At 46.0% G+C, this 15,863-nt stretch overlaps 1 protein-coding gene across 8 annotated transcripts in view; it reads left to right on the top strand.

The window, feature by feature from the left end:
• Window positions 1-15,863, top strand: part of STK39 (serine/threonine kinase 39) — a 291,605-nt gene that overhangs the window by 47,691 nt on the left and 228,051 nt on the right. For 7 of the 8 annotated variants that reach the window (XM_038584733.1, XM_038584728.1, XM_038584731.1 and 4 more), the window contains exon 2: window positions 12,293-12,405. In XM_038584733.1, the coding sequence (XP_038440661.1) occupies window positions 12,391-12,405 (15 nt within the window). In that variant the 5' untranslated portion in view covers window positions 12,293-12,390. Of the gene's footprint in view, window positions 1-12,138; window positions 12,164-12,292; window positions 12,406-15,863 lie in introns of those variants that run through there. The other variant, XM_038584732.1, reaches the window with a different exon arrangement.

Here is a 15,863-nt window from a genome sequence, read left to right as displayed (position 1 = left end):
TCTTACCACAAAATGAGAAAATATTTGCTTTATTTTGCCATAACACTTACCACAAAATCAAATTCTTACTCATGATTTTTAAAGATTTTAAAGAATCTATGCCTGATATCCCAATTAAAATTGTAAACTCAAAAAAAATAAAATAAAATAAAATGTAAACTCTTGGAGGGCACGTACTTTTTTGCTCTCTGCCTCCTTCCCAGCACCTTAAGTAGTGCCTGGTACATTCTTAGTGGCTCAATAAAGTCTTTGGAGACAATAAACAAACTTAGAGTCTTAGTCGTATGATTGAACTGTAAATTGAAGGGTTATTTTTCAACTTTGAGATGCTATTGTCCTGTGTTGAAGGCATTGTTAACAGTTATTATGCATAGTAGATCATGTGCTTTGGTTCTTCTTCCCACTCCGTCCCCATTAATCTTAGCTATCCGTCTTGGTCTCCTGACTGGGATTGGAGTGGCTGAAGAGTAACAAAGTGGAACTGGTCGACACATGAGAAGACTGAATCCGAAACCCGGGCATTTTCAGGATTTTGGTCCATACAGTATAGGAAGTGGGGTAACCGCTGGGAGCCTAGACCTGGGGGCCTGGCCGACAGACAGGTTTTTATTGAATTATGTGCAGGAGGGGTCATCTTGGCAGTGAACACAGTACACCGAGAGTGTAGGTCACTGCCTTCTGGGAGCTTAGAATTGAAGGTAGAAGCATTGGTTAACCGGCAACTGGACAGCGAATACATAAACCTAAACGCCTTTATCATTTGGTCAGTAAATGAAACAGAGGAGATAAAGGAGTTTCTCTCTTAAAAGATTGCTTTAACAAGTACTTGGCAATCAAATCAGCCTAGCTATTTAAAAAAGAAGAAAAAATAATAAAAAATAAAAATAAAATTAAAAAGAAGTAATAAATGAGTGACTCCACGTCACGTTGCAACTCCTCGCAGCCCTCCGTAGAATACACGTCTGCTTCCAGGTAGAGGCGGGGCTCACAGATCTGGGGAGCTAGGCCTCACGCTACGGGAAAGGGGTTTCAATGAACAAAATTACTATTCGTAATAATTCTTTTTCTTGAAATGCTGTACGAGGTAATCTGTGTATGTTGAATTTCGACACAGTATTGTTATAAAGTTGAATTGTTTAATGTGTGTTGAATAAAAGTGTTTACGGTGATCTGGTGGTCACTTTTGTTTGCTGTGTGTACCCTTAGTTACCTATAATATTTGAGGAATCATGTTTTCTGGATTAATGGAATACATTTCCAGGTAATTGGAGCCCAAGTTAATTTAAGCCATAGTTGCTGGAAATAATTTTGACGTTAAATTACACTCTGTCTCCTGAGGCAGGAAAGCAGAGTTGGCCTCATCTTTCATTTGTAGCCAGTTTCTGAAAATGTACCTGAAAAATCCAATAATAAACATTAAGGGGAAGAGTGTTGAATCTTCATTTTTGAAGAACTAAATGCACATAAAATTACTAAATGTGGTTTCCTGTAGAGGGAGTTGCTGCCTCTGGACTCCTGCAGGCCAGGGAACCCCTTCCCCAGGCTGGTTGGCGCCTCTTATCCCAGGCTCCCCAGGCATCTGCTTTCCATGGCTCAGGCCACCCTCCCCAGTCAGCCATCGGGAACGAGGAGGTGGGTCAAGAGGTTTCTGAACTTTCTACTCCTTTGTTAGGAGGTGGGCACCTGGAACCTCTGTGGGCGACTTGGGTCAGCTCCCTCCCCATCCTCTAGCAATTCAAAGTGTGGTCCATGGACCAGGGAGCCCTGACCCCACACCTACTGAGTCAGCATCTGTGTATCCATGTGATACCCTGGTGACCCGCTGCACTATCTGCACTTGTTTCCAATTCCTATGTAGTCCTCTAACATTTGGGCCCCAGCCTCAAGACCACGGGAGGGAGAGTTCTGATGTCCTGCAGGCTCCCCGCTGAGGGCACCGTGAGGTCTGGCAGGTGCTTCCATGAGGGCCCCACGAGGCGGGGCTGGTGGAGGCAGGGATCCACAGCATGCTGCCGCTTCCATCAGGGCCCTAGTGGCGAGGAGGGTCCTTTGTGGTGGCTTCGTCGTCGTCTTTCTGACTCAGCTGTGCTCTGGGCCCATTCAGATCGCCGAGGTGCTGCTTTCCACCGCACTGGACCTTTGTGTTCCTGTAAGTGGCTCTCCCTTGCACCTTGACTTTTTGGCTGTCCTTCCAGCCTGGGGCTTCACCGCCCTGTTACTGGGTGAGAGTGTGTCAAAAGAGAGGGGCAGGAAGACCTCTACCCTTTAGGTTGTCCCTTACCCCTTGTTGTAGAGGTGTTACGTGGGAGAACCTCAGGTTGCCAGGGGGGACCAGATAGGCAGCACTGGGATCGTGAGCAAAGTCAAATCAGGGGGAGATGTGGGGGGGAGGTGGCTGGCATGACCACCAGTGGACATTTCCCCCCTCTGTCCTTGAGCTAGGGGAATTGTTTTAGGGGGATTGTTTTAGTTACCTGCTGCTTCATGGATGTGGTAGCCGAGGATAATTACCAGAGAAGTGGGATCATTTCCCTGCATACTTGAACAAGGGATCATTTCCCTGCATACTTTTCTGGACACCCAGTCATTGTCGTATAAAAATTAGCTGTCAGTGCTGGTCCCCCGGGAGTAGGGTTGGAAGAGGTGGACTTCACGGGAACTAAGAAGTGGGGCTGTGTGGGAGCAGAGGTGATCCCAGGGGAGAAGGATAAAAAAAGCATTTTTTTTTTTAAAGAAACTTCTAGTAGACCTAGTTCTAGTTTTTGCCCAGGTGTCTGGGATAATCATACTGTTGATAATAAAGTCAGAACATAGTTAACCACTTATGTGCCTGGCATGCTCCTTTGTATTGCTGTATTTGTGTGTATTATGTAATATTTACAGCCATCCGGTGAGGTAGCTACAATTGCCATTTCCTTTTTATAATTAAGGAAACCAAGGCATCGAGGTGCAAAGCAACCTGCCCAAGGTCGCATTGCTAGGAGGGCTGTCTGGCCCTAGACCCCCCACTCATAACTACTACGTGGCCAAAAGGAAGTCGAATGGGGCTGGACTGGGGTTGCACGTGCAGAATAAACATTTTGGGAGTGTTAGATATTAAAAGGGGCCATTTTAGGAACTTGTGTTTGAAAATAGAGTGAAGAAAAAAAAAGAAAACAGAGTGAAGGAGAATGAAAAGAGCTAGGCCGGCCCTCGCTAGGTGGAGCTTGGGATAGACAGCAACCTCTTGTTAGAGCTGATGGACATCACGCTCCCTTGGCTCTTTATTAAGTGGTTGTCTCGAGGCACCAGATAAACCTTTCTAGACTGCCTTGTGTTTTGGGCTGTTGCTCGGCAAACCACGTTCCTCCTCTGCCTGCTGCTTCCCTGTTAAACTCTGCTGATGGGGCTGCTAGAGGGCTTCTGGGGGGCTGGAGGAGGCAGAAAGGACATGATTCGCTCCATTTGCTTGCTGTGCTTTTCAGCCTCATTCCAGAAAGGGTCTTTCACTCTGCTAGCAGCCGTTGGTTCCTGTCTCCAGCTCCTTGCTACTCCTGGCACCCCTCAGAGAGTCCATCGCTGGCCATCCTCATGAGGTTGAGTCCCAGCCCCACGTGGGCCCTCACGGAGGGTCCCGAGGTGCCAGCACCTGCTCCTCAAGAGGTCTGCTCCCAGATCTGTGGGTCTCCTTTCTGCCGTTGGGTTCCCATAACCCCAGCTCCTCCCTTTGATTCCCCTGCCCCTGCCCCAGGGGTGGGAGCTGCTCCCACAGTTTCACCCTATTGCTCAACCTTTTCAGCTCTCTGACACCTACTGAACTGCTTCTCTATATCAAATAATACCTGTTGTGGTACCTAGTGTTGTTTTGATTTTCCCAACTAGCCCCTAACTGATAAATCTTCCTGTGTCCTGGCAGGGGAAGGGAGAGGCAAGCTGACACTCAGAGACTGTGGTTTTCAAACTTGAGAGTATAGGGGGAATCACTGGGGAGGCCTGTTAAAACTACACAGTATCGGTGGGGTGCCTGAGTCGTTCAGTTGGGTGATCCGTCCAGTCGGATGAGCATCCGGCTCTTCATTTTGGCTCAGGTCATGATCCTCAGGGTCGTGAGACTGAGCCCCATGTTGGGCTCCGAGCTGAGTGTGGAGCCTGCTTAAGATTCTCTCTCTCTGCCCTTCCCGTCTGCTTGTGCTCATGTGCATTCTCTCTCTCTCTCTCTAAAAAACCAACAAGCAACCACACATCAGGCCTCCAGTTTTAGTAATTCTGATTCAGTAGGTTGGATATGGGCCCAAGAATCTGTTTTTGAAACAGACACTGTAGGTGTTTCTGATGTAGGTACTCTGTCTCAGAGACTTTGAGAAAATCTACCCCAATCCAGGGCCTTCTCCTGGGGCTGTTTCTTAGGTCTGTGGTTGTTGTCCCGGGGCTTGGAAGCAAACTTATTTTGGTTTTTACAGGAGGGGTGCTTTGGGTATGCTAATGTTGGTTGCACCGAGGCTGTACGTTTCCCCTAGAGGCTGACCAGCCAGCCCTCGTGCAGCCCAGTGAGCTGTGATGCAGTTAATGGGGAGAAAGGTGCTTTCCCCCCAGTCATGCGTCATCCCCTTGTCAGGCTTCCCACATCCGGGTTCCTGTCCATTCGGAGGGATGCCTTTTTCTTAATCATACAGAGGTAATATGCATGTGGCATGAGATGGGATGAATGGGAACGGACCTCGGGGTAGAGACAGGCTCTCCTTCTTGTATCTGCGGCCTTTCCCAGGGTGGCTTAAGGTTGGGGTGGTGAAGAGCGGGAGGCACCATGTTAGAACACCCTGCTAGAACCAGGACACTTGTGTCTTTTGGCCTTCACCAGTGGGTGTATCTGTTTATCTCTATGAATAGCAATGGACATTCCTCTGTGGAATGTTGGCTTCTGTTTGGTTGATTTAATCAGCAGAACGAGTGGGTTTTGCTGGGAGGGATTGAACTGCCCCCCTCGGAGCAGAACAGGAAGTTTTTCAGTCCTGCCAGGTCATGGGTTTGGAGTTTGCGAGGGGGCAAGGCCTTGAATTCGACCTTTAAATAAATATCAAATTCAAAATTTGCTCTGTAGGAACATGTGCCTCCTGCAGCCCAGGGCCTGACGCAGTGGTTCCTGCGATGGATTCAGAGGGCGGCCGATGGCTCCTGTCACCTCTTCATGCTGTTAGATTGTTTTGTGTCCCTGCTTTACACTCAGGTGGAACCATCAGAGGCCCTACTATATCAGCCCGCCTCATTTTGCGTGGCTGCTACATGCCAAGCGGTGGCCACAGGATTCGGGTTTTAAAAGCTCAGGTTCCCAACCCATTCTGGTGGAACACAGCTCTTCCTTTCCTTCCACAGTATGACCTTTCCTGTGACATTTGACTGTAAAATTAAAACAGATGTTCCACAGATCAGAAACGCCTTCAGGCAGATGGCCTCCCTAGGCCTGTTCTTGAAGTTCACTGCCACGTCCACCAACTACCTACCTAAAACCACGCAGCAGCGTGGCAGAGAGAACATGTGGAGGAAGGTTGCTCTTCCTCCTTGCTTCTAGATTGCAGAGCCTGCCAGGGCCTTATGCTCCTCGCGTAGAACACAGCTTCACCTCCCCGTGTGTAGGGAGCCTCCCCTGGGGATGGGTTAATGTGAGTTTTATTATTCACTTAGCAAACACTGATTCCGGGAGTAGTAAGGCTGGGGCAGGACCACTCCGTGATCCTGGTGTAAGTGCCCGACTGAGGCTGCAGTGGGTCCTTGGGAGCAGAGAGGAAATGACTGACCCTGCTCGGGGTTGTTGGAGAAAGAGGCAGCGTCTCGGGATTCCTCGCCAGTCCCTGGGCCTAGTCGTCAAACACTCCTGCCCCATCAATATAGGATGTTCTTTTTTTTTTTTTCTTTTTTAAAGATTTTATTTATTGATTCATGAGAGACTCAGAGAGAGAGGCAGAGACACAGGCAGAGGCAGAAGCAGGCTCCACGCAGGGAGCCCCATGCGAGACTTGATCCTGGACCCTGGGATCGCAGCGTGAACCAAAGGCAGATGCTCAACCGCTGAGCCACCCAGGTGTCCCAGGATGTTCTTATTCTTAGCAAATAAATGCATGTTCACAGACAGAGCTGTTTCCTCCAACTTTCACATTGGTTAGTGTCAGCATTAGGACTAGGATCCTAGAGCACAGTTTCAGCTTCTAGGGGTCTAATGCTCTGCGGACTAATGAAGTTTTTTTTTTTTTTTTAAACTGGCAAGTAATCATATTTACAAAGCAATTTTTTTGACCTGTATATCCTTAAGAAAACAAAAAATGGGAATAAATCTCAATATTAATCACATTGAATTTGATGGAAATTAGAATCTGTTATTTAAGAATTCCTTATCACGTACTTACCAGTCCCCCCTAACCAGGTGCCTAGAATTTATGTGTACTCCTGCAGTATTCATTATTGGTTTTATTTATATCAGATAATCCTAATCTGTGTACCTTCTGGATTTAGTAAGTGTAATGTAGGGTTTTGTTTTTTTTTAATGTTTGTTTGTTTTCTTTTTTTTAATTGTTGCTTTAGATGTAGCTTGAGGTCCAAGGTGAATTTATTGACGTTCATTTCAATTTGATTCCACATCGTGGTTCCCCTCTATCTCTCTTACGATCAGATCCCCAGGCTACTTTTTGTTTTCCTGTGGCATTATCAGATGGTTTTTGCTGAGTTACATACAAGTGCTGCTTTCCTTTGGTGACCTCTGTGACCTCTAAAGGTTCCAACAAGCTGGGCTCTCCCAGGTAAGGGAGTTTGTGCAGGTTGGTGGTGAAATGTGAGCATATATGCTCAGTGGCCATTTCTCTACCTCACCCTCATCTTCATTTACTTATTTCGTATGAGCTCTGACTCTGCTCCAGCAAATCCCAGAAGGTGGGGCCACCGACTGGTTCTTTTGATGGAGGCAGAAGGACATAACTCTGCCAGCTTGGTTGTAACAGAAACCAGGTCACTCAGGGGGACCTCAAGACACGTGGCCTTGCTGTGCCCTGTCCCGTGTGCACACACAGTCTGTGTGCCATTTATCCAGACGGGCTGGCAGGAGGGTCTGTTTTGTTAGGGAATCCATACAGTAAATTGCATATAACACCTGTCTCACCTGTCTCCTTGTGTTTGACTTGAGAGTTTATTGTGCTGTTCCTTTTCACGTAGAACGTACCAAATGACAGGAAAATAGCCCTGATAGTTTTCTCTTTGTGGGAAATAGTGGGATAAGGTGGATGGCAACATGGCAGCGTGTCTGAAATCAGTTTGGGCCCATGTCCTGAGAGGGTACATATATTATGTTGAATTGTAGGAAATGTGATCACTTTTGATCTAGAAGAATGGCAACGCCTTATGTGTAAGCTAATAAATAGTTCAAAAATTGGACCATCACGTAAGGAGGGTACACTTTGGAGCCAAATAGTAGTTATACAGGGAGGCAAAATACAGCCTGTGGCAACTTTTATGTGGCTCACAGTGCTTTTTATTTAAAAATAAGTAATTGCTAATCTTTTCATATTAGATTACAAATAAAATTCTGAGTTTTCTGTTTTTCTGCAAAAATCAGAATCTTGCCATACTAGGTGGGCAATCTTACATGGCAACATTAGCAGAGGCAGAGTGGCAGCTGTGTCCCTACAGAGCTCACAGATGTGTTCATTCCCACACTGGCCAGCTTCTGGCTCTCATGTGACCTTGACTGGCCTTATGGGCTTGAGGTTGGACACATGATATAGATACAACACATATGGGAAGTTGGGTAAAGAGAGAATTGGAAGAAGTCATTGGCTGCACCAGAGCCATTTATTTTGTTAATTATCCACCACCAACCAACACATCCAAAAAAGCTCCGGACACTCTGCACTGAGAAAGGACAGATAAGCATAATTAAGGAATCCTTTCATGTGCTAAGAGATGGGCAAACTCTTATTAAAAGTTTTGGCTTGGTGCTCCTCAGTCAAGTAGGATGTGATGACAGCTTTCTTCCACTGGCCACCATTCATGTTATAGGCTAATATCTATTTTGTTTTTAAATTCCTGACATTTATGAGAAGAGGTCACTGGACAGTGACCGTGTCCTAACTTTAACATAAAGGAAAGTTCTTATGGACAAATATATATATTTTAAAGTATCAGATGTTTATTGCTACATTATCCATATTGGAGGGAAAACTGGAAATAAAGAGAAGACTGATCAACAGAAGAAGGACTGAGTAAGTTATGGTACACCAACATCATGAAATATGTAGTATTAAAACAACAAATTGGCAGGACACCAGTTGACTTGGAGGGATTTCACTGAGAAGTAATACTAACTTAAGATTTAATTAGTGCTTCCTATGTATTAGGCACAGTTCCAAGGGCTTTCCACGTATTAACTCATTTGATCCTTGTAGCTACCCTGTGAGCTCTGTGCTATTCTCTCCATCGGACAAATGAAGAGATTGAGGCATGGAGCAGTTAAGTCAATCGTTGAAGAATAAGCATTTAGTATGTGGCAGGGCTAGGCTATGAACTCATACAATCCAGGTAGGCAGATTTTTAAAAGTAATTTTGAGGTTAGATATCAAAGGACATTACCAATAAGAAATTTAGCTATAGAATATTAATTCATAGCTATTCTAGAATTCTCTGGATTTATTTATTTATTTATTTATTTATTTATTTATTTATTTATTTATTTATAAATATTTTAGCAATTTATTCATGAGAGGCACAGAGAGAGAGGCAGAAACATAGGCAGAAGGAAAAGCAGGCTCCATGCAGGGAGCCCAATGAGGCACTCCATCCCAGGACCCCGGGTATCACAGCCTGAGCCGAAGGCAGACGCTCAACCACTGAGCCACCCAAGCGTCTCTCTTCTCTTATATTTTAGACTCTTAGACTCCTTATGCTGTCTCAGACCTCGGGAATCATGTAGTCTTCTGGTTTTCAAACTTAACCCTCCTTTTCCCTCCTTAAACCTACTGTCTTCCTGTAAGCAGAATGGTACTGACCTGGAGCTCCTCTGCCTTCTTTTTCCCCTGGGCGGTCGTGCAAATGACAGATCCAGTCCACCTCCTTTATATTGCAGGTGCAGAGATGAGTTCCAGAGAGAGAGCCTAACATGTGCTGAGTGCATGTTTCCAGGGATATTATTAGGCCTCACACGTAGGTTTTATTATGCCCATGAAGGAAACTGAGATTTATAGGGAAATTGGACCCAATGTCACAGAGGAAATTGTTGCCAAGGGTGGGTTGAACCTTCTCTTCTAGGGTCCTTCTAAGCTAACATTGGGAGCTCCAGTGGCCAACCCGAGGCCCTTCAGTTGAATGTCACCTTATCTTGATGTTGACTTAATTAGGCAGTTGTTGCGAACTTCTCATTTCTATGGCATTGTTTGCCATGGGTGATAGTGGAGCAGTGCCTTAGAATGGGTACGGAAGGGCTTTTGTATTAGTCGGCTTGAGCTGTCATCACTGAACACTGGGGGCTGGGTGCCTCAAACAACGGGAACTTCTTTGGCATAGTTTTGGAGGCTGGAAGTCTGTCCAGATCCAGGTGCTTTCTGGGGACAGTGCTCTTCCCTTGTCTCCCTCATCCATAAAGCTAGGGATTGGACTTGATGGTCCATAAACCTTCCCGCCCTTCTCTCATTGTTCTTGATCTCCCTTGTAGTTGAGGGAAATTGTTGGGGTCCAAGTGGTGTCTCCTAAATGTCCAGTGAGTGGCTAAGTGCATTCATGCTGTGACAGTAATCCCAGGATTATTCCCTTGAGAGATAGGAAGCTGCCAGTTGTTCTTTACTCAGTTATAGTTGTTAAGTAATGACAATTCTCTAGTTGTGAAGCCCTAAGAAAAGATTTTCTCTACTGCTACCTCTTTGTTTTTGTCCGTGTTCTTGCATGTGTCTGTGGAAGTCAGGAGACTTTATAGTCAAGGATTTGCCTGGCTATGGGAGGCAGCCCCATCTTATATAGGCACTTGTGTTATCCCTTCTGGGAATTTGTTTTCATCTTTCCTGCTTTTTTTTTTTTTAAGATTTTATTTATTTATTTATTGGTGATTGACAGAGAGAGAGAGAGAGAGAGAGAGGCAGAGACATAGGCAGAGGGAGAAGCAGGCTCCATGCAGGGAGCCCGATGTGGGACTCGATCCCAGAACCCTGGGATCACGACCTGAGCCGAAGGCAGAGGCTCAACTACTGAGCCACCCAGGGATCCCTCATCTTTTCTGCTTTTTATTTCCACTGCTTTGGAAATGTTCAAGGATGTGGATTAAGGATGGAGTGGGGGGGTTGGAATTGGGAGATTTACAACAGGTAGAGCTGAGAATGACTTCCCATCAGCAGCTCCTCAAAGATGGGTGTTGATTTCTCTGCTGGGTACCAGGCCCAGCGCTAACCAGCTACTTATCACTTTCTCTGTGACTCAGTCAGTGATGGCCTCTCGTTCTGGAGACCTTGACTGGAAAGTACACTTTGCTATCAGCAGGGCTCTTTGTAGTATTTGGCTCTGTTATCTAGAGCATTTTGGATTGAACCCAGCATGCTCTGATCTGCAGGGCCAAGACTGATATGGTGGGACTTGGAATAGTAGCCGCGGAGCAGGCAGTGAGATTAAGGACGGGGAGGCCCCTTTAACAACCCCTGCCAATAGCACTCTCTCCTTGAACTAGAGAGTAAGGCTCACTTGACTCTTTCCTCTAGGTGGTTTCTCTTTTGTACAAGCGTGTAGGAGGTTTTTTTTTTTTTTTTTTTTTTTTCTGTCCTCTAAGGCCAGGTCATGTGAAGAAAGGAAGTGTGGCCTCTGGCATATGGGAAGCAGGGAAAAGCAGGCAGACCTGACTCAGACTCAGACCCGAGCCCAGGTACTTAGCTGCGGGGGCAAGTTTTCCAAGTCCCAGTGTTCTCCTATATAAAATGAGGTTAGGAATAAAATCAATGTATGGGCTTGTAATGAGGAATGCATGAGTAAAGCGCCCACTGCACAGGGGGCACTTAGCGCATGTGGCTTTTCTTTCTCCAGAAAGGTCAGACTTTCTGGAATGGGAGTCTTGAAGTTGGAGACCTGGTTTTGGAGCAGAGGGGGATCTGCTTGGGACACCAGGTCAGAGGGCCAGAGCTGGTGTTGAGACCATGGGACGGAAGAAAGGACAGACACCCACTCGGACACTTCCTTGGTGTGGGAAGGGATTGATTTGCACCAGAAATGTCATGCCTGTCTGTCACATCTGTAAGGAAAGCTAATATTGATCTCCCTTCTGTATTGCCCAAAGCTGCCCCTTCCCCCATTTGATGATATTTGGTGACTCATTTGAGAAGTAGTCGTCGAAGAAAAGCTTTAAGGAGAAAGGTACATGGTCACATCTGGGCCCCCTTTTGCACCATCCTGGGCACAGGCGGTTCTCCGCTTGGCCTCTTGCAGTGGTAGAGGATTTATGTGATCCTAAGAAGGTTTTTGGTGTTCTTTACAGAAGTGAGATGCCTTAACCTAGAGGTCTTTTCGCCCCTGTGGAATATAAATCGGATTAGGAGCTCTGTGTGCTCTGCCGCAAATCATTACACGTCTACATTTTGCTCTTATAAAATATGGATAATGACACGACTCTGTCTCCTAGGAGTTCGAGTGCATTAGCTAATGATCATGAAACCTTAGAAATAGGAAATTCGTATGAATGCCGAGAGCTGTTGTAATTACACATTTGCATCAGTTGCTTGGCATCTGTGCTTTCAACATGGGCATAGTCGGGTTGATTCCTGTTCTTCTAACTGTAGAGCAAGCTTAGCAGAAAGAAGCTCAGAGACCCCGAGAGCGGCTAAGTTGTCACGGTGCCTCGTGGAAACCCTCAAGTAGCTCGGGCTGGACGGGTTTGGTCTGGGCTGAACTGGAAGAAGAGCCCGAGACATTTTAAGGGCCCTGAAGTTAAAGGACCCTGGGAGCCAGGGATGGGAAGGGCCTCGAGCTCATGTCCCCTGTCCCTGTGACCTCAGACCCGTCGCTTTATCAGCCTTGGTTCTGGGCGCCAGTCAACATGCTGCACAGCAGCGGGGCTTCTTGGGTGTGGCCCGAAGCTTCTGGAGTATTTGTGTCCCGCAGAACAGTCCGCTTTTCCCTTTTTCTCTCACAGATAATTATTCTCAGACTTAGAGACCCTTTAAAACTATGTTAAAAGGTAACGTTTTGAATGCCTTGAGTAGAAGACTTAAAAAAAAAAAATAGGTGTGTGTTTCTGGAGGGGGTCACGACTAGTGAGCAGGCGTCGGGCCAGCCCGTGGCTGATGCGGTTTTTCTTTGGTCTCAGGCAGCGGAGCTACCGCCGTGGTGCAGGCTGCCCTGTGCAAGCCCCGGCAGGAGCGCGTGGCAATTAAGCGGATCAACCTGGAGAAATGCCAGACCAGCATGGATGAGCTCCTGGTAAGTAGATCGGGGGCCACCTGCCGGGTGCGCCCCCCGCGTCCGGCCGCAGACCCCGCGGGCAGCAGGGGAGCCGAGGGCCAGGCGGCCGCGCGCCCTCCAGGCCGGACTCTCGGTCCCCGGCTCCTGCTGTTGTACCCGACGATCGTGTGCGGGGTGCCCGCCTTCCTCGGCTCTGAGGGCAGGTTGGGGTTCGGGCCTCATCATTCCAGGGGGGATGACCTCGAAGGTCAGGTGATGCTGAGCGCAGAGGGCTGGAGCGCTCCCGGCCCTCCGTCTGAGCCGGACGCCAATAGGGACAACTCCCCGAACCCTTGGTCCGCGCTTTGCCCTTCAGACATTACGAAAGGACCTGCAGACCTCAGTCCTTCAAAATGCTGCAGGGTAGCTTGCATTTGGCCAATACGAGGAGTTTGGTTTTTCTACGTGGCAACTTGTGCCTAGGCTGACTGCAGTACGTACGTTACATAAATAATTGGAGCTCTGACTGCGGCTATGACCATAGTAGCATTGGTTGGTTGAAGGAACATTTGCTCTTGGCTTAACTGACTCATTATTAAATGAACAGCTTGGCAAATGGTTATTAGTTGCCCGGCAAACTGTGAAGGGTTTGAGAGTTTAATCTCATAAATATAGTTGTCGTTATGCCTGCCAATTTACTTTTTTTTTTTTTTTCCTTTTGGCCATTTATTTGAGGATAATAGGAAACTGCAGTGGAGGAGTTAACTGATTGGTTATCCCAGCCCTAATCCCAGTACAAATATTAGTCCAGTAGCTCCACACAAGCTACAAAGTATAATGACATTTGGCTCCAAATGAAGAAGCCTTTTGTTGTATTCTACATTGGGAATGGAATGTCATTAACAAGAGCTTTTTGTCTTTACTCAGAATATAGCTTTTATTTCAGGCTTAATTACAGCACACTATAGTATAAATTAAGTAGAAGGATAAAGCTGTACTTTTCCAGAGCTGTTTGGCCTCACATTTTAAAGTAGGCTACACAAGGCATAGATTTCTAGGGGACTGAAGCAACAGATTGCCAGCTAAGACTCAGATTGATATAAGGGCTTCCATGATTTAATGTTCATTTCAAGACAAAAAAACAAAACAAAGCAAAAATCTCCAAAAACCCTACAAAATTTGTACGTATATAAGACTTTGACCTTCTTCAAAATTTCAGCTATGCTTTGCTCTTACTGAAATTACTGTTGCATCCTGTTGTTGCTTGTGATCACACTGACCAACAAAACTGTGCTTTTGTCATCCGGCCAGTTTTTTGAAGGTCACTTTCCCCAAGTGGAAAAAGCACTAAACAAACCGTGGGGAGAGTCAGCTCTGACCTCTGCCACCAACTTGTTTTCTTTTTTCTTTCTTTTTTTTTTTTTAAAGATTTATTTATTTATTTATTCAGAAAGAGCGAAAGAGAGGCGGAGACACAGGCAGAGAGAGAAGCAGGCCGTACGCAGGGAGCCCGACGTGGGACTCGATCCGGGGTCTCCAGGATCACACCCCGGGCTGCAGGCTGCGCTAAGCCGCTGCGCCACCGGGGCTGCCCACCAACTTGTTTTCTACCTTTGGTCAAGTCACTGTTTAGAAAGAGACTTGGATGGGGAAATCTCTAAGATCCCTTTAGAGGGTCCTCAAATTCTGTGGCTGTACTGAGTATACACTAATTTTTGTTTTTAATTGGAATTTACAGTATGGGCTGCCTCATGTTGCCAGGCTTTTGTGGCCCAGCTATGGGCGCATGAGATTGTGTGGAGCAAAGTTGCTGTCATCCTTTCAATTTCTAATACTGCTGTTGCTCGCACTTTCATTATCTCTCTGGGTTCACATTTTGGCAGTGTTTGGACATCCGGTATCCTAATAATCCTTTAATTCTGTGTGTGTGTATGTGTGTGTGTGTGCATTATGTACAGGTCAGTGCCCTGCATCATTTCACAAACTGTGCCATGTGTTAACTGGAAGCTATTGTTCTTGTGAGAAACAATGGCCACTGGAGTCCTTATCTTGTGAGAGTTTATGTCATAGAAGTCACAGTTATCAACTATTTGCTGCTTGTTGGAACATCTGCCTCCCCTGCTGAAACGGTATCACCTCCCGCTTCCTACTTGCTGCTGTGTCCCTGCCCCCTTGCCTCAACTCCCACAGTAAGGTAGGATTTCTACTCACGAGTCAGATGTGGTGGCGTGGAGCAGTTTGGACAACTGGCCCCAGACTCTGCTTCTTTGTACAGTAGAGGCTGTTAGATTCTGTGGTCATGTGGATGGAGTTTCCTTCAGGTCTGGCTGAAGGAGGACTCAAGTGGTCATGATTTCTGAAGCAAAGTGATAATTACAGTACTAGCTTCTCTGAGAATGAAGGGAGGAAAAGAAATACTAGGTGAAATCACTGGTGCTAAATAATTGGTGCTTTACATAAGATTTATTTACTGTTGAAATGAGTACTGTAATACTCCTCAACGGCAATTTGGTTCTAGATCTAATACACATTTAGCAATTTATTTGGTAAATATTTAATGAGTCTCTACAGTGTGCTTAGGCCCAGAAGGAGGGTGAGTTTTGGGTATGTGTATCAGAGGACAAAGCAGTATGCTTGCTAAAAATTCATCTTAACAGCAATTAGATTAGAAAACCCTAGGATGGATGTTTTTCTTGGCATTTGGTGGTTATTAATCTAATTCTTTTTCTAGGCATTTTTAAAGTTTCCATGTATGTGTTGGAGTTTGGCCTTTAACTATATCCTAATCTCTCTAGGTATGATTTGGTGGTTAATTTTCTAGGAGCCAAGGGATGTTACTGGTCTGTTCTGTGTTCCTGACCATTCCTACCTAGATACTTTGATAATTTCTGAGATTTGTTAATCCCACATGTTTTAATCCCGCAGTGGAGTAAATGACTATAATAGGCCTAACACTCTTTGGGAGACATTTATAGTTTCAGAGCAGAACTTGCTAACCACATAATTATTAAACCTACTAGATGCTCGACACTGAGCTAGGCAATGGGAAAAACAGATGATTCCTGGTTTCGGGGGGGTCTGGGGACTGGCAAGTGAGTTTCTTCATTTTTATATTGAGTTGGTGAGCTTTTTGAGTTAGGGATATCTTTTTGCCCCTTTTCCCTCTATTTATCCAGAAATAGCTCAACAGATTCTCTAACGTGCATTCCGTGGAGGGAGTTCTTGCTTCTCAATGGGAATTTCAGGCTTGCTAAGTGGGTCTGACCCACTGTCATGCAGGGTAGTATATTCTATGTGAAGATGGCCTTGAGGTCTCTTGAAAGAGCTTAGTTCTCTGGTTTGTGGCCAACCACAAAGGTTAGGGATGCTGCTCAAGGGCCCACTTGCCTTAAAATTCCATTTCACGAGTGAATAATTAACCTCTCTTTTGAAGTTGTCTTTCAGTCTCTATCACCAGGTGTCAGTGATTTCCATAAAGGTGACATAGTCATCCTTCC

Source organism: Canis lupus, chromosome 36 (assembly GCF_011100685.1).
Source record: "Canis lupus familiaris isolate Mischka breed German Shepherd chromosome 36, alternate assembly UU_Cfam_GSD_1.0, whole genome shotgun sequence".
Lineage (NCBI taxonomy): Eukaryota > Metazoa > Chordata > Mammalia > Carnivora > Canidae > Canis > Canis lupus.
Note: the sequence above shows the minus strand (reverse complement) of the source record. Positions and strands in the feature narration are given on the sequence as shown.